Source organism: Trachurus japonicus, chromosome 5 (assembly GCF_045865225.1).
Source record: "Trachurus japonicus isolate A0001 chromosome 5, Traja_1.0".
In the NCBI taxonomy this organism is placed as follows: Eukaryota; Metazoa; Chordata; class Actinopteri; order Carangiformes; family Carangidae; genus Trachurus; species Trachurus japonicus.
Window position 1 is genome coordinate 34,691,110 of NC_140911.1, and position 24,068 is coordinate 34,715,177.

At 43.9% G+C, this 24,068-nt stretch overlaps 1 protein-coding gene across 3 annotated transcripts in view; it reads left to right on the forward strand.

Annotated features, from left to right (window-relative positions):
* cbfa2t2 (CBFA2/RUNX1 partner transcriptional co-repressor 2) overlaps nucleotides 1-24,068 on the forward strand; it is a 38,430-nt gene continuing 14,362 nt past the window's right edge. Inside the window, exon 1 of one of the 3 annotated variants that reach the window (XM_085777684.1) lies at nucleotides 1-137. In XM_085777684.1, the coding sequence (XP_085633810.1) occupies nucleotides 119-137 (19 nt within the window). In that variant the 5' untranslated portion in view covers nucleotides 1-118. Of the gene's footprint in view, nucleotides 138-13,766; nucleotides 14,224-23,296; nucleotides 23,406-24,068 lie in introns of those variants that run through there. The other 2 variants (XM_085777685.1, XM_085777686.1) reach the window with 2 other exon arrangements.

Genomic DNA, 24,068 nt, shown 5'->3' on the forward strand with positions numbered 1-24,068 from the left:
TCCATTTCTTCTATTCACAAGTGTTTTCATCCAACGGAGAGAGTGAGGCGCTTCAACAGACTCGTCCTGTTAATCATTCCGCAGAGAGAAACTCAGAAATACGAGGAGCGTGGTCGGAATGCCGAGTGTCTTCAACTGTGAGTAGACTTTAAATGAGTCTTAACGTGCTACCAAACAAAGCATCACACCTTGATGACTGTTACCTGTCAGTATTTATCCATCATGATCTGTGTTGCTGCACCTGCGCGTAATGATGAGCCATACATAATAAGTGCCTCCTCGTGTTTATGTGTAGCTACATAATGAATGTCTAGGATGTCAGCTGAATGGGTTGTCACTGCCTTCTAATCAAAATATACCTAGCATATCTAAGCTGTATCTCCATAATGTGAAGAGAAAAACAAAACTTCTCCGCTCTATTATGTTTCAGCTTCTTCTCTCACAGAGAGGGTTAAGTCTTCAGAAAAGACCTCAGACTGGTGTTGCTTCAGATCATATGAAATCATCATAATGACCAAACAAAACCTCAGTCATCCCTTTGTCTGCTGAGATCTTACGCTCATTAGGATCCATTAAAGAGTGAGAATAAACTATGCATAACACAAACTCTATTGAATGCATTATCCCCTCATATTGCCCCCACAAGACAGCTATTATGCCCCTATTTGATTGAATAGCAGCTTCGGGTCTATGTGTCTTTTCAGTGGAGGATTTGGAGCCCTTAATCCACCAGGCAAAGTTTTTTTTTTTTTTCTGTCTTTCCACCATCTGGAGTTTGCCGCTTTTCAAGACAAAAACACCAGGCGGTGTGAAACCAGGCTGGAGCTACTGCTTGATGCCAGGAGGAGGTTTTACCCCCCCCCCCCCCCTCTTTGCCTGTGGTTTCTTCATCCTTTACATCAGAGGTCAATAGTACTACAGTCCTGCAATGCAAAGTGGGGGGCAGTGAGAGCTTGACTCGGACACCCACATATCATTTTGACTCCCTCCAATTAAGTCTCCACTTAGAATCAAGACCTGACTGTAAACACTGATGGTGATGGTCATAATGATGATGATGATTATGATGGTGTTGTTGGTGGTGGTGGAGCTACAGTGACCACCAGAGAGCAGCAGAGTGTGTACTGTAATAGGAATCTAACAACATGATGAACACTCTGGTTCGAAAGCAGCTCTTATCTTGGAAAATTTAGTTCCAACTATACCCACCCTCTGAAAAAAAAAGATACATCTGTGTATTCTCCTGTCTTACCATAATTGCTGTTTAGCTGGAATAATTTGATGTTATGAAGACAGCTGAACAACCCTCTGGGAAGCAGGGATGCTGTGTGTGTACACTGGGAATAAATGTGTTAAAGATCATGTAGCCTCAACAGCGCTCACACTAGTCAATCATTTCCATTCTCCCTTGATTCAATAAGCTCTACTCAAAAACATGTGGATCATTTGGAACCACTGATAATTTTCCCTTTTGCCTTTTTCCTTCTTTTCGTCGGGGTGGGTTATAGAGTCAGATTCCAATCCTCTGACATTAAAAGGGGAAATAAACGACAAAGGGGCCCTGCAGGTTTGCATTAGAGACCTAATTGGTTTTGGCTTGAGTGGGCTGTTAGCATTGCCAGACGTGGGCCCTTTGTGTTTTGCCATGTGGGAGAATTTGCCTGTGCTGGAGGTAGAGAGTGGTGCCTGCAGATCTTCTCTCTGAGTCACCCCTACACAGTTCCTTGTCTTTGTGGGCTGTTTAGTTCATGCACGTGTATGTGAATGTGTCTGAGGATGTGTTTGGATGCATACAGTATGATGCATGCTGAAATTGCATATTCAAATTGGTTTCCATGTTTTTTTATTTTATTTTGTCTGTTTTTCTCAGTGCTGCAAGTGCGTGTTTCTTTCGGTTGCTATGCGTCATGCATGCGTTTTGGCTGTATTTTTGTTAAAAAAAAACAAAAAAACTGTGTGCCTTGGTTTGTGTTTGTGTGTGTCAGGCTGTGAGCCCAGTATCCTTCTCACTCCCTCTGGTCTCTGCGTGGGTCTTTTCCACCAGCACTACCACCTGTTAGTGTTTTACTCGGGCCTCAGGGCTACAATGACTGCAGAATCTTCCAGATTTGCTCATCAGGCCCATCAGATCGGCTCCCTTGCCTCAAATCTGGCTCCCATTTCCTATCAGAGGACCAATCTGGAGCTGGATTCCCCGGTGTAGTTTAGCTGAGTCAAGATGGTGCGCAGTTGAACTGGTTTCGAGTTGAGCTGAGTTTGATTAATGACTCATGAGCGACAACATTTTATTCAGTGTGCTGCACTGCTGGATCACACTTAAGTGTTTGCTGAGTGTGGTTTTGGTGGGAAAAGAGATGTTTAAACACCAGATTTATGGGGTCATTTTTGTTGCCCAGTGCTCCACATGTGAGAACCACAACAAAGAATCTGGCATCTTCTGTTTGAGCAATCATATGTGACCAAATTACATTTTAAACAGACTTTAATTGCAAGTGTCACATATCTGCTGTTAAGGCCCACATGCTGTGACAATCGGAGTTTGAAGATTTAAATGAACCGTAATCGTAATGAAGCTTTTACTACCAAATGACAGGAAATGAAAATAGATCATCTTTTCAGCCTGTTATCAAGTCCCCATGTGTTGACTCCCAAACCACTGCAAACAGCATCATCAGTCTTTTCAAACAGATAGGATTTGTCATGTTCCGTGTTTCGTGAGACCTCTGAGCTTCTCTGTCCCGATGTCTGTTTCCAATTCAGCACACTGTGTTCCCCTGTCTATTATTTCAGAGTAGACAGTGTGGCAACCTGAAGCAAAGCTTTAAAAAAAAAAAAAAGAGGAGTGACCAAACAGTTAAAGGGGGAAAACAGTGAGAGAAGGAGAGTAGAAAGGGATTAACTGTCAGGGAGAATGTGAAGCTAATTGAAGCCAGTTTTGCACAGCTGTTTCTTGTTGCTGTGCAGCGCTGCACGGAGCGGCTGGGAGGACAGGATCCAGATGTGATCTTGCGCCGAGGATCACCCGCCAACAACAGCCCTCTCAGAAATACCAGCCGTATACAGGAGACGAGGGCTATTAGAGTGTCCAAAGCTTGACTCGCACCCTGACAAAACATCACTTCTCCTCCTCTGAAAGATAACCCAGCTCTGTGCTTCTCACTTTTGATTGCAGGGTCTGAGCTGGGCTCCCAAGCGTTGTTAACACTGTTATTTTGTTAGACTGCCAGCCACCGCCACGACCTCCGTATTCAGGTGTCACCAGGCAGCGTAAACATCGCTTTGACACATTTGACTATTCCAAAATGGTGGCTCACAGAGTTTGAAAGTGGTTTTGCATATTTGTCATATGGCTTTAGAAACACTCAACCAAAGGGGATTAACGCTTCTTTTGTGCGTTCCTCTGTTAAAAGTGTTTCATTTAAATCATCATAGAAAAAAAAAAACATGTATCCTTCATCAGGATGGTGGGAGGCTGGTTCCATGATTGTGTGCAGGCATTTATTCTGCTTTAAGTGGAGGGACATTGGATGGGAACAAAAGGACACAGTCACTTCAGAGTGAAGGGAACTTCTCGCCACATTATACTTTTTTAATGCCCCTTTTTTCTCTGTTCCCACTCCTCATGCCTTTCACCCCCCCCTCCATCATTTCCCTCCTGGCTCAGACAAAGAGGAGTTAGCATTGGTTCCCCCTTTTCTCCATGCCTTCCAGGGTTACTGCAGCACTTATTTCTCACCTCCTGTTTCTGTCTCACGTTCACCCCCCTTTGTTCTCTCTCTCTCTCTCTTTTCCTTCCCTCCCTGTCTTTCTGCGGCGTGTTCCCTCTTTTTCTGTCTGCATCTATCTGTCTTTATCCCTCTCTCCAGCCTGGCTCATCTGTCTTGGCCTCCATGCAGAGTCCAACTGCAGCTGGCTTGTCATCGCCCAGAGAAAAGCTGACATCCAGCTGTGTATGAGTTCTTATTGAAGACTCTATGAGAAGTCTTCGGCCACGGTTTGACTGGATGTAGGCAATATCACACTTTCTTTTTTTTCTTTTAAAAAACCTCCTTTTTTATATCCTCATTCCACTTGTCACATTTGGCCTCTGATTTAATAGAATGTTTCATAAGATGTCATTTATCCTTTGTCAGTAATGTTTCAGTTTAGTGGAATAAAAGATCAGTTATGGGTTGAAACAAGTGTATTTAGCAAAGTTGCTGACCCAGATAATCACCGTTCCACATCCTGACAGATAATGGTGTGAATGATGTGCGGCCTTGGCCTAGTCTCACTTTATCACACATAGACACAGGATCTTAGCCTAAGCTAATATCAGTCACAAGCTTTTTTGGGGGGCCCACGTGTCAGTTGTGAGTTTTATGACTTTTGTCAAGTTCACCTCATCTGTCCCATCCTGATTTCTCTCCTGCTGGGCCTTATGCTGTTGGAAAACAACTGGGGATTGTGTCTCTTTTGTCTGCTCTTGCTCCCAGGGTGGAACGTGCTCTGACTCTGGCTGTTGTTTATGTGTCTTGTCCTCAGCCTGTGTCTCTGCTTGTTGTCTTTGCTTGTTTGTCCTATAGCAGTGCAGCGTAGAGAGATGTTAATACCCGCAGTGAATCTGCAAAGCAGCAACATAGCAGGTGCTGCCATAGTCCACTGTTGTTCAGTTAGGAAGATATTTATATGGGTTTGTTTTCCCACAAAACTATGCAGGGACAACTTTGAAGGTTTGGTTTAGTTTGTTATGTCTTGAAATGAAAAAAAGTTTAACTGTAAATACCCCCTCTCCCCCCACCTCCTCACTCTCTCACTCCCACCATCCCTCCATGACATCCCCACACACAGATTGAGAAGTATATTACAACAGTGACAAGTCCAAACATCTCTGAGGCTTAACCTTGGGAAATGCCAACACATGCCTCTGAATGTGTGTGTGTCAGTGTGTGTGTGGGGGCGGGCAGGTGTGTGTGTGTGTGTGTGTGTGTGTGTGTGTGTGTGTGTGTGTGTGTGTGTGTGTGTGTTGAGCAAAGCCAGCCGTTATCTTCCCTCAGCTTTAATTGAGCCCTTCAGAAATCCCAAAAACTATTACACACACACACACACAAACACACAGAGAGAAACGCCTGGAGGCTCTATCTCTGCCTGGCCAGGTGTTCCCGGCTCCGCTGCCAGATGAACCACCTGCAGATCACAGGTGTGGTCATCACCGAGGAAGAGAACAACACAGCTGCTCCTGCAGCCTCGGGGAGAGAGAGAGGAAAAGGAGAGACGGAAGGTTTATATAGAATCAACTGCTGGTATAGCAGGAGGCTTGTCACACATCTGAGTATAAAGTAACATTATGTTATATGTGTTGTTGTCATCACCCTTCAGTTAAGACAGTTTTCCCCTTCATAGCCGTCTGAATGTGCTTTTAATTGAAGCAGCTCAGCTCAGTGACAAGAGTGGGAAATGTTATGACTCCAGTCATTGTAACAACACTGAAAATAGAGAGCAATTGTTGTGTTACTGTGTTCTATTATTTTAGTGGCTCGTCTCTGTCAAGGCCTAATATATTGCTTCACTTCACAACATGCCATTGTCTTTTTTTGATTAAAAATAGGGAGGTCTTCAGATGTAGCAGTTGAAGTTTCTTTCCTTTAGGCTTTTGAAGTGGTTTTATATTTTAAAGAGTTTATTAATCCATCAAGGGAAAATGTATTCATCTTTTTTTTTTAAATAGTTAAATTATTTATACTAAAAGTTATACTAAAATGTCCTGTATTGGTGAGTAGTGGAAATCAGTGAAGTTATCAGGTTGTCTTTCTTGAAGGGGAAACAGCTTTTATTGGGGTTAAGATTGCATTATCTGGCACTGTGAAAATTAAAGTATGGGTTCTAACAATTCTAATATTATGCATTATGTCAGGGGCAAAAGGATACGATAAGAGGTGTAACTACTTGAGTACTGTAGATATTTCAAGTCAGCTATATTTGAGATGTCTCATCAGGTTGCTATAGCTGGAATGGTAGGCTAGGCTAACTGTAGCTATATGCATCTTCATTTAGAGGTCCATGGAAGATTTTTTGATGATTTTATAATTGAATTTAGAATTTGGTGACAACTCAAGTCTTAACCTACTGTATGTTATTGATTAAGAAAAAGAGATACACTGGACAGATGTGGACAATGATCAGATGAAGCTTGTTGTACTGAGAGAAATGGCCACTGTGCAGTTACTAACTGTATGTGTTACTGTCTGTGTGTGGGCCTGTCCATATCTCAGCGAACACACACACACTTTTAACACTAACATGGGGTTGTTTATGGGAACCATTCATGTTTATGTGCCGACAATTGGGTGAGGCTGGCAAAAAAGGGAGCGAGTGGTAATCTGTGGTATCATTTTCCAATTAGCAAAATTGGAGCATTTAAGGATTTAATTGTGAGTACCATAGATGGATATCCCTGACAGCGTATCTGGTGCATAAGTTAAACAACAGAGCGGCTGGAGAAAGTTCGAAAAAGTGCCTGGTTGTTGAATATCGTTTAAGGGGAGTTATTGGTGAGAAGGGTTTGGCGTCTGGCTACGCACTTGGCCTCCCTGTGTGGAAACTTCAGGAAGATGCAGCCAAGTGAGCGTGTGACCCACTGCTCATAAATTTTAAGCACACATGCAGCCACTCTCTCATTCTGTCTCATACCAAGACAGACACTTTCCCACTCACTTTCCCCTCTAGCTCATAAACACACACTCGTACGTGCATTTCTCAGCCTCCCTCCCTACCCACACTTCATATATTTACCCATCTCTTTCTGTCTGTGTCTTGTATTTACACACACAGACACGCACACGTTGCACCCGAAGAGCAGCCGTGTGTCTCCCCTCTGTATGCCGAGTTGTAATAGGAGATCTGAGGGTTTTCCGTGGGTGAGTAGGCGGGTCAGGCCTTACTTAAACTAATGGCTCCCAGCAGTGTTGAATAGCCAGACACACTGGAGCCGAGGCCTGAGGTTTTGGAATGCCACTGCCGGCTCAATGCCTGCCTTTCATCGGCACCGAGTGAAGGAGAGAAAGACGGAGAGTCAGAGAGAGAGAGAGAGAGAGAAAATAAGAGAAAGGAGGGGGAGGAGGAGGGAGAGAGGGAGGGAGGGAGGGGGGTGAAAATACGGGACCCATTTGTTATGGGTGATATGAGGATGCCTGAAAAGGAAGGCACAATAGTCGAGGAATGGAAGGACGGAGGGGGGCAAGAGTGGGACTGTGGACTATGGGGATGGGGGGGCGTGTTTGGGCGGGTGCAATGTCAGGAGGGGGTAAAGTCCCAGCCAGTGGTTGTTTTGTGTCAGAGCACCATGGGACTCCTCTGACCAGCCACGCATTTGTTTTGAATGTCTTAGGGATGAGTTGTGAATGAGCCTTCAGAGAATCAATATGGTCTTTAACTGAGGCCAAGTTCAAACTACTACAAATCATTTTAAAAGACCTTAACCATCCAAACTACATCAACAGTTTGACCATCCCAAAACATATTTCCACAAAATCATCCTCCATGGTCAAAACAGTTGATAACACCAACACGTGATGTGTTTGTGCAATGACATGATGTGATACAACTGGTATGCCTAACTCCTCATGGTGCATTCAAAATAACTTCTGGCTTATCCGAGTGTGAACGTGAGGATACAAATACAGTTGGTCCAGTTGGTGACACATGCCAATATAGAAGAAGACAACTGTTAATTAAAGTTAATCAGTGTAGGATTCTATACATAGCATATTGTATGTTTCACTCATCAGTCCACAGACTTCAGATTGAGCATTGATCAACACAGAGATGGAGACAACATAGGAGCTTTTTTGTAATCTGAATGCCCTTGTATGCCATTAAGCTTCACTACGTGCCCCTGCGAAAAATAAACAAGAGCTAGAGAGTCTCTGACACATCTGTCTGACTTGATGGAGACACACAACTGTAGGAAATGTGCTTGTCCCTTGAGACAGATGTCAAATTGAAATGCTTACAAAATGCTTGGTTGAATTTCCCTCAAGAAGCAAACTGCTATCTCCAGCCACGTCTGTGTTTATTTTAATATCAGATCATTACAAGGCCATAAAACGTGGTTTCATTGAGTGCCATAAATGCTGCTTGATATAAGGACGAACAGACTTTGGAAAGCTATGCAGGCACAGAGGCTGATCTCAGTCAGTACACACAAACTGAAGCCTATATGTCATCAAACATGTTTGTGAAATGGTTCCTCCATTGCTTACCAGGAATACTTTTGTGGCTTGCCAACTGCTATTTAAATAAATATAGAGGAAGAAGAATATATTTAAATGTTTGTTTCTCTGGTATTGGAGAACGTTGAAGTAGGAGCAAAAGTGTATTTGTGTGTGTGTTTGTGTGTGTGTGTGGATTGTGCGGTGAGGTTCTGGGAACCTCTTCCTTCCTCTCACCACCCTACAGTAATCATGAAATATCACTGTCCAGAACCAGCACATACAGTAAAACAGAGGTTTACACTATCTTTCATGTGTATCATTTATCTGACCCTGCAGACAGAGAGAAAATGGCCTTCACTTTAGCCTTGATTACTACAGAGGAGCATCTTATGTGATCTCTTTTTATTTTTTCTTACTGTAAGCGGTCCTCCAGACAGACATGGACCTGGAAAATGACGTGTCCCTATTAGATAAATGTGCTGCAGAAGATGTAATGGAAAATGTGGCCATGCGAGATCAGACAGGGAAATCTATGGCTGCATCAGATTAGCCAACATCAGGAGTCTGAACAGTGATGAGATGGGGGGGAAGAGGGGAAGCAGAAGGAGGGGAAGCATGCTGGTAAGATGGTCAGGGGGGTGGGAGGGGGGCAGCAATGATGAGGTTTGGTGGGAAAAGCAGCAACAACACGAATAAGTGCTTATTCTCAGACAGAGTTATCAGAAAGAGAGAGGGAGAAAGGAGAGACAGAGATCGAAACACAGATGTCTGGGTATGTAACTTTTTTATAGACACATTAAACCAATGTTTTTCAGCCATTGTTGAGCATTTATTGTCGTTGGTAGTGGCAGTTTTTTTTTTTTTTTACTGCGTGACTCCAGTCAGCTCTTATTGGCAGTCATGTGGCCCCTTTGGCAGTGTGATTGGTTGCTTAGCCAAGCAAACCAGTGATTTAACCAATTTGGTGTGGTCTCTCTGCATTTTCTGTTAATCTTCTGCAAAAAAAAAAAAAGTGATGGACTGACCAACGCCAAGGGAGATGCAAAACATTTTCACAGTGCCAGGTTTAAACTTTTAATCATATCCTCGTTTTGTATTTTGTTTTATCACAGAGCAGCACTGTTGAAACAGATTTGTGGTCGAAATTGGAATGTTTTTTTCTTTTGTTTGTCTTTTGTTTTTGGACTTTATCCCGAGTGTATTTGTCGCTTTTGATTGCAGTCCACATGTACAGCGGGAGAATTCATCTTCCTGTCCATACAGAGCACATCTTCCTTTATTTGATGTAGTTCCTGTTGTGTCAAGGCCCTACTGAGATCTCCTGGTCAGTGAAGTCGAGGTCAGTGAGTCAGGCCAGAGAATGAGCTGTTCTGGCTCCACACTGCATGACGACAGAGGAGCCTGATAAGTGATAAGGCTGCATTCACATCACTGACACAGCCACAAACATTGACTTAATGCAGTGTGAAGTGGGAAAGCCTCCGACTCTAGGAAGCTGTGGCTGGGAAAAGAATACAAAGCAGCACCATGGTGTTTTTTTTCCAGCTTGTGAAAATCTCTGTCATCATTTCACACTGATTTGGCAGCAACTCTCCCAATGAAATCCCATCACTCAGATTACCCTGTTGAACTCCTCAGTGAGTGCTGAGAACAAAACACTCTGCCTGTGCATGAGTTATATTGTTGAATGTGAACGAATGTGATTCCAGTTGCACAGTGTGTGCTGAGTGAGTGTGAAGGCACAGCCTTTGTTTTCTTCAACACCCAGCGGCGCTGATGAGGCCTGTTGCCAAACACACCTTGTTTCATGAGAGGATATTTTACATTTCCCAATTTCGCTCTTGGCACCAGCAACAGCAGAAGCCTGTTGATCTGAATATCAAACCCTGATTTAGATGTCTGTATGAGTTGGGGATTACATGCTCCTGGAGTTTTTTACTGTACCCACTAGTCAAAAGAACACAGTTCTAGGGTCATCTGGTATTGCATTGTGTCAATTAAGTATTAGCAAACTATCCCACTGTCAACACATAAGTTTATTCTGCTGATTTGTTGCCACTTGCCAGTGAAGGACTTGTCTCATAACGTTCCGTTAATATCTCATAGCGTAGCTCTGAGCAGCTCACAGCTCTGCTCCGCCATTCTAAAAATAGCTTGCACCGACAATTAAAAGTAATGAATCTATTCCTAAAACTATAGGGATTATGGCAATGGGACAATTTGCCAAAATGTTGAACTATCCCTTTTACATTTTTTGCAGTATTCTCCTGCCCCTACTAGTAGAGCCCCTCGTTTTTTGTTTTTCCTTTATTGCCAGTATATCAAGCCCAGTTATCAAGAGGTAAAAACAGGGTCAGCATTGCGGGAGAAATATATTGCTGCTGAATTCAAAGGAAAAACTAAAACACTCCTCCATTCAGAGCTCGTACAATAGCCCCACCCTCCATATTCATAAACATGCATTTCCAAGGCAACGACACCATGACCTCCGGTCATAAACATTTCACACATTATACAGAATGTCATCATACAACGCACTTGCACATTGATTAAGTGTTTAGTCACTGGGATTGTTTTTACTAAACTACAGTGAGATGAGGAGAGGACGTGCAAGTTTATAGTTAACTCCCAGTGGACTGATGGACGTTCAGTGGCCTCCTCATGGGTCACTCACCCAAACCAGGGCTGTGTAAGAGCACAAGATTTTTGTTCCAGCACACAGAACAGACGGAGAGGAGGAATTCACTTACAAAACTGTAAATGCTAACTAATGAAATGAAGATTAGCCATCATTTCCCTTATGCAGTTTGTGCATCCTCACATTCAGTGTATAGTGCAGTACTCTTTGTTGTGTATACTTTATTGTCAGTTACAAATATGTTATATTGGTATATGAATATCATATAGCTGGGGCCCCAATAGTTTTCACTTACCAAGCAAGCATTTAATAAAACCAAGCAATCTCTGAAAATGTAATGAGACATAGAAAACCACAGTGTTCTGACTGGAGTAATTCGTATCTGGTGTACATAGTCATCAAGTCTTATGGTCCCCTCCTCCCTTCTCTCCTCCTGTTTTTTTTTCTTCACTTGCTAAAAAAATGCTGTTTACTTTTTCTAAAAGTGGAAGTTTGGTGAGGGAGCGTGTGAACAGAAACAGATGCTGCATACTCTCTTGTTCCGTCGTTCTCTCTCGCTCTTTATCTCACACACATGCATACAATGGCAAACAGCTGCATGAGGCCTAAGCAGCTACAAGAAAGCCGTACAGTATGCGGACATACAGTGGATGCTGACTGTGTCCTATACAAAATTATGTCGAGGGCAGTATGGTTTAATCAATTCCAGTCCTCATTTGGAAAATATAGACTGTAAGCAGTCACAGTTTTCATCATCACATTCTGAATGTCTGATGTTTGCGCTACAGTCCAGTGTTTATTTTCTTGTTTCTTTCGACTGCTTTAATACTCCAGAAATATAATGGACACTTTTATTTCCTTTCCTCAAGGGTAACTTTGGTGCTTTGACATGTTGGATGACACATTGTACATCCTTGTTCATGGGTGTGGGTTTTTTTTCATTACAAACAGTGCTGAAACAATTAATCAACCTAATCAACGACTTGCTCAACAGAAAATGATCAGCCAGTTTTTACATCATCCCTTGTGTTTTGATTGTAATGGGTGCGGTGCTTTGGTGTTAAAACTTGTTTTTGACATTATTTAGACTGAATTTGATTCATTAGATTTTGTTGATTCCAATCAACTGATGATACAACCAACTATTACTAAACCAATGGCACAAAATAATGGAAATTGATGTAATCATTCATTATCCATCCAACCATTACCTATACCGCGTGTCCATGCAGGGACCCAGGGATGAATGAATTCATTTCTTGCTGTAAAAGTTATATGGCCTGCCATACTGAATGCCATATTTGTGTTAGATTTATAGTCAGGGAATCTGTATCTCCGTGGGGTTTGCGTTTTGTTTTTTTTTTTGTTTTTTTTTATTGGAAACGGACAGAAAAGTGAATTTAGGTGTAGCCTGTCTGGGCAGAGTGAAATCAATTTTCAGCTTATGATGAAATACGGCAGCGTGCTGACTCGTCTGCCACCTGCCAGTGACTACACCTGGGTTTAAATCTGTTTTAGGCTACTCCAGGCCTTTGTCCATCAGTCGTGTCAGTTGCAACTCACCACCTACTATGTGCTACAATAGCATGTGGATTACAGTATGTGGCTTCAGATGCGAGAGGCCTTCCTCGTTTCTCCATCTTTCCACCCTCCCTCCCTCCTCCCCCTCCCTCTCTCACAGCCACCTGGCCCTGCCTCTGAGCCTGCTGGCTGACCAGATGCACCCTGAATAGAGCAGGCCTGCGAAGGAGAGAGGAGGGGAGATAGAGGTTATTATGGGTGATTATTCAGTCAAATGAAGTTTTTTGACAACCCATTTCAAGATAACAACCCACTGTAAACCTTTTTTTCTTGATTACATTTAAATAATCACATCTGTGTGGATTTTACCTGCATTTCAATAAAGCAGAGCTGAACTGAACTGACGGTAATGAACTGTTTGTGTTTATCGGACAGCGTTTGCTTGTTTACTTTGCGTACACAGCCAAAGTCTCACATGTTGAGCATGTTCCCTCAATTGTCGGTCGTCTCATTAAAACCAGATTAATGTCTTATTTACTGCAGACTTAGAATGAACATAGCGTAGTCCTGTGTATTTTCTAGAAGTAAACTGGAGAGGGGGGATAATAGGCAGGAGGAGTGAATGAAAGCATGCAGGCTGCCCAGTCTCAGCCAGGCTCCATTATCTTAACCTGCATTGTGTCTCTACTACAGCACCATTTGTGCAAGGCCCGGGCATAAATCAGACAGTGATTTAAGTTTAACTCAGTGAAGATGGAGCGCAGAGGATAAGAGAGTAGAAGAGCCGAGAAGAATAACTCATTCATGCTCCTCAAGTGTCCCCCCAATGGGTTGGCTGGGCTGAGCCGGCCGCATTAAGGAGCTGAGACAAAAGAGGGCATCAATGGAAAAGCCTGGGAGGGGTGGGGTGGGGTGGGGGGTTGGTTAGTATAAAAAATTTTTAAAGGGCGATCCCCACTTCTCTTGAAGGGGGCAGAGAGGAGAGTAGTAGGGAGCGAGGTTGCAAAGGACCCCCCCCCCCACCACCACCACTCACTTCACACACACATGCAGATGCACATACACACACTTTTGTCTCCTTTGGCACAGTCTCTTGTTTAGCCTTTAGGTGCCAAAGCAATTAGTTATGTTAATTGCAGGGTCCATTGCTGGTGAATGCAGGTTGAATGGAGCAAGTCAGCAGTGGATGATTGGCCAGGATCCATGGGGGGAATGGGTGGGGGAGGGGGGGTTGGGGGGGAGGCTTGCAGGGGTGGGGGTGCTCAGGGCTCGGGTGGGGGGGTGGGGGGGTGGGGGGCTGTTGTGTGACGTCGGCAGAGCACCCAGCCCATGAAAACACAGGAGAGGACAGTGTGTGTGGGAAAATAGGGGAGGAGCTAGAGCCGAAAGAGAGCTATCGAGAGGGTGGGAGGCTCAGAGCTTGAGAGAGTGAGCGCGAGAGAGGACGGCAAGTCAGAGAGAGAGAGAGAGAGAGAGGTAAATAAAATAAATACAACAGCGGCGTATAGATCCAGTGAAGGAGAGGATTAGCTTGAGAGAGAGAGAGAGAGACAGGGCGCTTTCACATGAGAGACAGAGGAACGGCAGAGACAGAAAGAAAGAAAGTCAGAGAGAGGAGCACAGTGAGTGTGTTAGTGCAGCGTTGTGCTGGTCTGCTCGGTTATCTGTCTCCATCTGGGTGCCATCTGTGTCTCTGGCTCTGGCCTTCACCACACTGGAGCTCACATATGTGGGAATGCAAACACATGCCTGACATATGAAGGCGTGGAGTCACAGAAAGAGACACAAAGGAAAGGATAAGAAAGCAAAAAACCACGGCACTGCAGCTGACTTTCCCCAACGGACTCAAGAGTGGACTCTACTAGAGTGGAGGTAGGACTGCAGCCTGGAGGAGTTTGTGTTTGTGTCTTTCTGGGTGTGTTTTTTTAGTAGATAAATGTTTATTTTATTTCTATTCGTGAGAGAGTCTTACTTCTGCAAACAGTGCATTATGTGCATAGTGTGTGTGTGTGTGTGTGAGTGTGAGTGTGTGCGTTTGTGTGTGCATGTTCCATCCTGCTAATTCCCGGAGCTGCTCTGTAGCCTACTATACAGATGGTGCTTCATCCTTTCCTCTTCATCTCTTCATCTTTTCATCCTCGTCTACTGAGGTAGGAGGGAAGGAGGGATGAATTTGTGCACAGAAAGCTTCAACTGCCATATGGACAAAATACTGATTGTTATAGAAAGTTCAACCTCTGTGTTGGTACTCAGTTGTCTTGTCATTGAGGTTAAGATGTATATAGCAGTTTTTTGCAGGGGTGATTAAGAAGTGTCATTAAGAAGTTGTTTGATCTCAAGGAATAATTTGTCTGGCTATTGTCCAAAATGCACCTATACACCTTTAATGTTTGGTCTCATGTGAGAGCATCAGTAGCAGGAGTTGACTCTCTGTATAAGCTGCTTGGCTGCTGCTTAAAGGTCTCAGGGTGTAATTGGATTCCACTTGAACTACACCTGAACTACAATTTTTGTGAGAACAAAAGTAGCAACATGTCCAACATCCAAAACATTAGAGCCGTCTTTATTGTTCAGCTTGAAATCCCATTTGTTAACACTTAAGGCAGGAAGGAGAGGGGGAAAAAAGCTTATCTGCCTAGAATGGTTATGTTGAAACAGACTTTCTCCTTTTCTTCCCGTAAAAGTGAGACTTGCGAGTACACATCAAAAACCTTTGCCACTATAACTGGATAAGTAAACCCAGAAATGGGATTGGTTCCATGTGTGAAAGGTGCTTATCTCTCTCAGCTGTCATTTACTCAGATAGTAATCAGTTTTTCCACTTGGCAAGCGGAGCAGAAGAAACTAGGTAAAGAAGACGTGTGCATCTGTTGTACAGTACCGCAGACATATGGGAAGAGGAGGGAAACTGCTGCGTCTGTCTTTCATGCTGTGCCTACATGTTACACAACACTGACATCAGTGGGAATCTGGATCCCAGCAGAGTGCAAATGTCACATTGTTGTACTATGGATATTGCGGGAGCTCGAGCTACAGTGTTGGAACACTTTCTTTCTGTTAGGGGTAGCATTTTTTTTTTTCACTTGCCCATCTGCCTTGGAGGTGAAAATGTGTTCATGTTTTTGTGCATAAAGGGGGTTGGGGGTGGGGGTTAGGGGGGGGGGCTCAGGGAGGAGAATCAGACGGAGAAAAGGCAGAGAGACCTGGCTAATGTCACACCACCACGCCAGGCCAGGCCAGTCCAGTCCATCAGGGAGATAGGAGCGACTAACTGTGGGGCTGCACAGTCTCAAACAAGAGACCCCTGTCTGCTCAGCTGCACACTGTCACCCTCATGACAGCAGACGCCATGCTCTGTATTTGCTTGCGTGTTTGTTCAGAGATGTTTTTTCAGTTTGTTTCTATTCACAAATTTAACCTCCATTCATTCCCAAAGGGCAGTTGCTGCTTTTGTCTCGGATTTATGTCGCTTTGGGGATTTTCAATCACAATCACATATTTGATAAGTGTATCGTTGTGTCTGTGTGTGCATGTGTGCACCAGGTGTCTTGGAGACATTATGTCTCTGCTGAAGTACAAGGTTACTCGTCTTAAAGCGTTCTGTAGCTTTTTTTTCTCCCCCCACCCTCCTGACCTCAATCCCAGCTGCGAGTTTCTCAACTGAAAGTGTAGTAATAAATGGAGGAACAGACCACCATGACCCATGCTCACCATGCTATTATCTGAAGAATTCATCCACAGAGCACCCCCTCCTTTTTTTTCTCAACACACACATACATAGAGAATAGAGCAGCTGCTTCAAGAGTTTGATGCAGGAAGTGCTCTATTAGTTCCAGTGGCGAGGACTGTGATATCTGGCCCCAGGGGTTCAAGCCAGTGGTTGTGTGTTTGACTGTGTGAGCTTATGTGTGTGTATATGGACATGAAAGGGTTAGGTCACTTACTCAACCAAAACTGCTCAGTCACTACAAGTAGCACTTTAAAAGATTGGTTCATCACGGGGAACATCTCCTGACTCTGTGTGTTGATGAATGTGCAGATACAGATCTGTGTCAATGAGCATTTAGCCACCTGCCCCCCTCTTCCTATTGCAACCTCATTGACATTGTATGGGAGCCCCTCTCCTTGTGCTAAGTGCATGAGTCAGAGGTCTCCTAAAGGGTCTGCTGACCCCTTGCTGGCCTGACAGACCCGTGCAGTGACCCAAGACAAGATCTTCATTTACTGGGCTGTTGAGGTCTGAGAAGGGAAGAGTTTCAGCACATGCTTAAAAGGCTATAAATTGACCGCAACGCAAGTCCTCAAACAAATCAATACAAGTCCTGACTTGGGATTAATAGTCCTTGTAATGAGATGAATAATAAATTACATTTAATTGGAATCTGTGAGAGGCAAGTTAGCAGCTTTGTATCCAGCACACACAGATGGACATATTATACACAGTAAAGTGTATATCAGAGAATGAAATCAAAACTGATTCTCAGTACGTTCAGCACCATTAGCTTCTCTTTGAAATTACACTGAGATAGGAATCCCGAAGCTATAGGATTTTCCAGTTTCTCCATAGATATAACGCACCTTAGCATTTTTTGAGAGCATATGAAAACACTAAGCAACAGCAATTAAACTTGTGAAACTTTCCTGGAAATGAAGTGTTACACACAAAACCCCAGCAGACAAGAATTGATACCCAAGTGAGGTTGCAAGAAAAACAACAACAAAAAAAAAACCATTGCATGTGCTTGTGTTGTTAGGTGTGTGGGTGGACAAGAAATGGGTGGTGCTGCCTTTCGGTGAATTGTCTGTCTTAGTCATTATTTTCTCTTTCTCTCCATTGCATTTCCCTCTGTCTACTTCTGAGAAATTGCTGGCAAGAAATTCTTACTAAGAAAAAAAGAAAACAAAAAACCTCTCTCTTCTTGCCTATAATCATTTGCTACTCGCACTGCAGCACCTTGTTTATAGTAAAGAATGTTACCTCATGATCAAAAAGCCTTGTACATAAGACATAAAACATTGTGTTCTTAAACATATGTGCAACCAAACCCACGCAGTGCACAACATAACACGACGATAACAGTCTCATCAAAACACACCTCTGCCCACACATTCACAACCGTACACTCATCCTCCACGGCTATCTGTCTCATTCTGCTCTTTGTTTTGAGCACAGCTGGCCTCTTTGTTTTACTTATCTGTCTCTCTCAACGGCTGTTGAGCTCTGGTCTTTCATACTGCTGGGCTAAGCTTGCCCACAGTTCTGTTTGTGGACCACTCTCACTGTTCAGCCCCCCCCAAAAAAACCCTTTGGGTGACAGATTAGTCCTCTGTGAAGCACGCTTGAAGAGGGGGTAATGTATTTTATTTGTTTTTATATTATATTATTGTATTTATCAGTGAGTTGAGTGAGTTCAGTGTTCTCTGAGCTCCATGCTGTGACTCACAACAGCTTTGACTGACAGTATGTTTTTGAAAGTATCGTGTGCTCCAGAAGGGCCAGGCGACAAAATAGGAGTCTAAAAACCTGAGGGAAAAACAGGAAAGGGGAGACATCTGAAACAAATTGTATACATCCATCAACTGTCCTGTTTTTACTGTCAAGTAAAGTCGCTCCCACCTGCCTAGTGCCTATAGCTACCCCAGATAAATGTCAGTAACATGGTGAATATGTACAAGTGTTGAGCTGAACCTGAACATTAAGAGAGTCCCACTTTCCCAGTCTGGGTCAGGAAAGGCCACGAAAATGTCTCCTGCATGGCCTGTGGTGATAGCAACATCTGGTTGGACGTGAGCCCAGGCCATTTGGCTGTTAAGGCCATTGACACTTGGTCTGAAGCAGGGCAGTCTTTACATTTTACTTTGTTTTCTCATGTCTAGAGCTCGTATTTTGTTTTATGGACTACTGTAACTCACCAGTTAAGAGCGTGTGTCTGCGTACGCATGTCACCCAAAGTACGGAGTTGAGGAAAAACAGTATTTTGCCTGAATGCAATTGTCTGGGCTTGTGATGTGTAGGAGCCACCCAGCCTTAATCCTCCAGACAGACACGATGATATACATCTTCAGTGCAGGGGAGCTCTATAAGTCTGTCCTGACATCTTTTTCTCTTTTTTTTTTGGGTGGCGGGGAAATGGAAATAGGAAAAGGAAAATAAGGACAACTTACTTTTAAATGGTCACGAATCTTTAGGTTCTCCTGCTGATTGTTTTTCACTTGGTGGTTTGGACTTTAAAGAATTATGAGGTTCATGGTGATTGATGGGCAGGCTAACCAATTAGCTACGGAGAGGTGAGAAGGGTTGTAACCAGATAGGCAGATAATCTACTGGCCTCAGTGAGGGAGGGGTTGTGTCTGTGTGTATGTGTGTGAGTGTCACAGCTTTTGTGTCTGGAGGTGATGATTGACAGATTCGAATTGTCCCGGTTATGTCACAGTTGTTATTTGTATGGGTGTGCCTCGGGCAGGCCATTTCACAGGTGTGCGTGTGTTACTTCAGGGATAACTGTCCTCTCTCCGCTCAGCCGATGACAGCCCTACCACCTGGTAAATGGGGCCAACACACACACACACACACATGATGACACACATCCACTTCCACTTCTATCAGCCCAGCTGTGTGTGACGCTGGAGTGCATCTGTGTTTAAAGGGACATTGTGTAACTTCTCCTGTTATCTATTCACAAAACCGATTATTTCCTTCAAAAGTCTGTTTTTCATTTATCAGTAATCAGCCCCATCAACAAACTGAAGTGTTCCGGTAAGCTCTGAATTTGCCGTTCATATCATTCATATCTACATGGAGCGGGTAAGCTCGGTGCTGGCTGCCATGTGGTGTCGCCATGTTTTTACGTTCAGTGGCAGCGTGAAACTCAGCGGAGACACCAGAGCTGTCGGCTCAGGTCGAGGTGACGTCTGTGAGGAGGAATGGAGCGTTACGCTGATGCTGCATTCACGTGCAGTCGGGCAGACAGCCGTCGGTAACAAATCAGATGTCATTTTAGTCACAGAAGTGGAGAGAAAGCCGGTAGAACGTGGGTCAGGTTAACAATACCACATCGCCATGACAACATATTGCCACGTGTATTATTTTGCCTCGTGCTACGGACCACTTGTTTACATAGAGGCTTGTTTATGCCGTTATGTGCAACGGCTGTCGTCCATCTGCCGTCTGCCCAATTTCACGTGAATGCAGCATGAAAAATACGACTGAGTTGCTTGCAATATACAACCGCAATGCTAGATGGGAGTAATTCCTACACAATGTACCTTTAAAATTTGTGCCACTCTGAATAACACACATTCATCTGACACACAGACGGTGGAGCCTGTAACAGAGGCTGAGTGTAACTACACACACATGTGACTCAAAGTCAAATACCTACAATTTCCCCATTGTATCTGTCGAGTCACCCGCTGTGGGCCTTCTTGTTTGCCTCTAAATGTCTGGGACATGAAGTCATGCTTCATGGTCTGTTTGAAAGTTGTCTTCTTTTAATAATATCTTCAGCACAGGAGCACGGGAACATGGGAGTATCTTGGATAATTTAGGTTTATGGTTATGGTTCTTTATCAAAGAACCAGATGTTTCTCAGCGCAGTTGCTCATGCTTCGTCCTGATTCAACCATGAGTTTCATCTGCATCCAAGTCCTGGAACAGCTTCAGATGCTCGACACTTAAAGTTGTTTATTCAGAAAATTAACAGAACTTTTCCTCCCACTTTGCCTCTCTATAATAGGCAATGGATGTCGCTTCAAGTTTTAGTCCTTACTCGCACAGTGATAGGGTTTAAAGAGGATCCAATTGTGAAATCATAGCAAACATAGCATGAAACTTGCCTGGATGATTTATCTCTGACTTTTGTGTTTTTGAGTGTTTGTAAGGTCAGAAACTTCAAATCTCATTAATCTCTATTATTCTCCCTTTAGTCTGACCTCATGTACACGTGGACACTGTTCGTTCTTACTGTCCAACCTCTGCCAAACCTCCTCTCCCTCCTCCGCCTCCATCATAACATCACTGTGCCTCTTTTTACTGCTCATTCTTAGTTTTTATGGACGACGTCTGTCTGCCTTGCCGTCCCCTCTTTTCGTTTTTTCTCTCCCTTTGCCACTAAGTACATTTCCATCCCTGGATCCCTTTTTTTTCACTATGTGGCATGGTGGATTACAGCAGTGTTTTTGTAATTATCTCACTGAGTGACGAGGTTATGTGAGGGCTTCTCTCATCATCACTTCGTCCTGGGGAAATGTGACGAGTTCACCCCTCGAACACATCTGTGCTTCTTCATGTGCCTGCATGGAAGTCATATACAGTTGTGTTTTTCCCCCATTTCTCCTTCTCTCGCTCTACCTTTCTCTACATCTCTCTCCCCCGCTCTCCTCCTTTACTGTCAACCTTGCCACCTCCCCTCCCTCGCAGAGTGAGGAGCAGAGTGTTGACATTGGGTTTTGTCCAAATATGTAGTCTATGGGGCTGGAAGGTGGTAATGAGAGCCAAGAAAAACAGCCTGGCTCCGAGTCTGACAACCAGCCTAGTCTTCCCGATGAAACCAAATGAAAACAGTATTAGTATTAGAATATAAATAGTATATTCTATCACCTCCTCCCCATTCTCTGTCCTTCTCTGCATGCCTCCTTGTCCACCTCTGGCGCCACTAATTTTTAGACTAATATCTTATTCCTGTGGATGCTTGTTTAATAGTGTCTGTAAATACGTGTTACAGTGATTTCCTTCACATAGTAGTCAACTTTTGGACCCTACTATGAATACCAACTGATGATGGAAAGAGATTGACAACTGTTTCCAGTGAATTTGAAAATAATGCAAATGATGCACAGATGTATTTGAACTGACCTGTATCATACAGGTTTGTAAAACTGAAGCTTGTGGTTATACTGTAAACGATGCATAAAGCAGGACTGTGCTGTAAAACGTATTTGATGTCTGCTTGGAGTGGAAGTGAGGCCTCTGTGTCGTGGCAACAATCGAGGAGGTGTCAGCCCCCAAGAGAGCAATAATATTAATTAAGTTGATTGAAATAAGCGGAGAGGACACATGTTCCCTCATTTTCAGAAATCTGACACTGAACACACGCAGGTCCTTGAACCTGTTGTTTAGCCGTAAGGTTAGAACAGCAACCCGACACTGAGAGAGACCATACGTTGTTGAATTATCTGTTTTATAAGTGGATGTGGTTCTGTGAGTGTTGGTGCAAGCACTCTTGCCTTTGCAGAGTGTATTTGTATGTGTGTGTGTGTGTGTGTGTGTGTCTGTGTGTGTGGGTGGGTGGAGGTCAGGAGGGAGCAGGATAGAGGAACAGATGTGTGCTGTATTGTGGCGGTGTGCGTGGACGGACGGGGACCAGGTGCAGCCTTTGTCTCCCTGGCATTTAAGTCCACTCGCTCGCATTCAGCCGCCTCGTGTCTCCCCTCCCCTCCACACAACACCCCCCCCCCCTTCCTCCTGTCCTTGGAGGGAAGACAGAGATGTGTGTGTGTGTGTTGTGTGGAGGAGGGGGCAGCCTTGGCTTAGTGGAGGAGACTCCAGCAGTCCCCCCCCCTCCTCCTCCTCCTCCTTCTCCTCCCTCACAGGTGACTGTTGGAGGTCCCAGCTGGCCAGCTCTTGGCCGATTAGATCCATATGGTACAGGAGGAGGAGGAGGAGGAGGGGGGAGAGGTGCCCATCAGTTGCATGGGTGCTAAGAGGGCTGTTAGCTTGTCTCTTTTTGCCCCAAGCTTCAAGACAAAATCCTCTGTCTTTACACTTTTTTCCCACTTCCTGTATGGAGACTATACGGTCGTGTTATCTCACTCGGTCAATTTTCAAATCAAATCGCTGCAGCCTTTGTTTTGTGTTCATATTTCCTTCATATGAAAACTCTGTTACTTGTTAAAATGAAGAGATTTCATATTTGTCTCAGATGTGTTTATGGCTGGCTGTGATTGGAGACAGGATAATGATTTTACACCAACATGTTGGCCAGAAGCGTTAGAAAGTTCATGTCTGTGCACTCACAGCCATGTTAAGGTCACGTTGGGGCTGGCTTAGCGTAGAGTAGATATGGGTGCGGGAAGCTCACCAGACCAAACAATTGAAAAAATAGCATTTAAAAAAACTCACAAGTTGCCTTATTTACGTGACCTTTTTAGCTGCTAAGCTATAGCCATCAAAACACACAGGGTTTCATCTAAAAGAAGGATGTACACTGTTGTCTTTTAAGGAGAAAACTGCAGTGTAAATGTGACTTAAATATTTGTATTTATCGTTAAACATGATATTCACGAAAGCTTTGCACTTGTAAGACAAATGATCTCAGCTCAGCTAGGCTATAACTCAGCTAACATTCCCTTCCTATAGCAGTCAAGCTGTTGGTTTAGTGACCAATTGCATGTTTATATGTGTGTTGGGGCACTTATATATCCGTGTTGAGATCCCACATAGTTGTAGCGTTACACATGCTGTGCATTGTCTTTTTGGCTCACTGATAAATGAGTCAAGTCTGTGTTACATCTTCTCTCACCTCATCTACAATGACAGGACAGCGATAGCAGCAATAACACACACTCACACACACACTCATGACTCACGGCTGCCAACCTTTCACAGAGAATTTAAACTCTAGAGTTAAACCACGAGCTTAATAAACCCTAACACTGAACACATTTATTTATACATCACATCAAGTGTAATTTATTTGCAGTGACTCAAAGTAGGTTATCCATCCTCGCTTTACATTAGGATGTAAATGAACGTCCTCTGCGCTTTATTTGCCTTGTCGTTTCTAATTATTTAATGAATCGCTTTCAAGTGTCAGAGGCAGCACAGTGGGAATACCCCAGTTCTGTTCCTCTCTGCCCGTCTCTGCCTCATTCTGCATCACCTGCAGAGGCAGAGGCAATTAAAGCAGATTGAATGTTTTAATGCAGACGAGCGTCACCTGAAGCTGAACAAACAAGGAACACCTGGCTAGCAACAACAGCCTCGCCACAGATGCACATTAGGTTTTCCATCCCTGCAATAACAACTGTTGTAGAGAGCAAATAAGTCAGCCCAGGTAACGTACAAGACTGTAAAACTTTATATCTATAGCATCTGTTTGACATAGAGGAAGCCCAGAGCAGACTTTATAAATATTGTCGTCTTTATCAGTCAGACATTTCAGGTGTATTTCACAACAGTTATCTTCAATCTGTTTGCATCCTTTTGCTTCAAAGTGTTGTCTATGCATTGTGGCATTTCCATGTAATCCTGTTGATGTGCGGTGCGGAGCTTTGTGTGCTTCCCCTTTGTTCCATTAGAGCCAAGATGACAGGTGGCATTTAGACCAGGCAAACAGTCCACATCCTCCTCTAAGCCAATATTCACCTAAGTTAACATTAGACCACTTTGTGCACTGTGTGTGTGTTGTGTGTTGTGTGTCTGCTGTGACAGCTGCCTCCCCTGACAGTCCTGTGACTGCATACAGTGGACTCAGGTGCTCGTGAGCCAGATGAAGTCATCCAGCTATGTGCGCTGTCTAATTGACAAGCAGAGGCAATTCTCTATGGGCTGTCAGCACTACACGCACACACACCTGATGTCTCCTGTTTTGGCCATCATACATCTGGCGTGGCTAATGACAGACCAGTTCACATCTTAAGATTGTGCGAGCGCAGCTGTATCCTCACTTCTCCATGCTGAAATGGATGCACAATAAGAGGCATATTCTCATATGAAC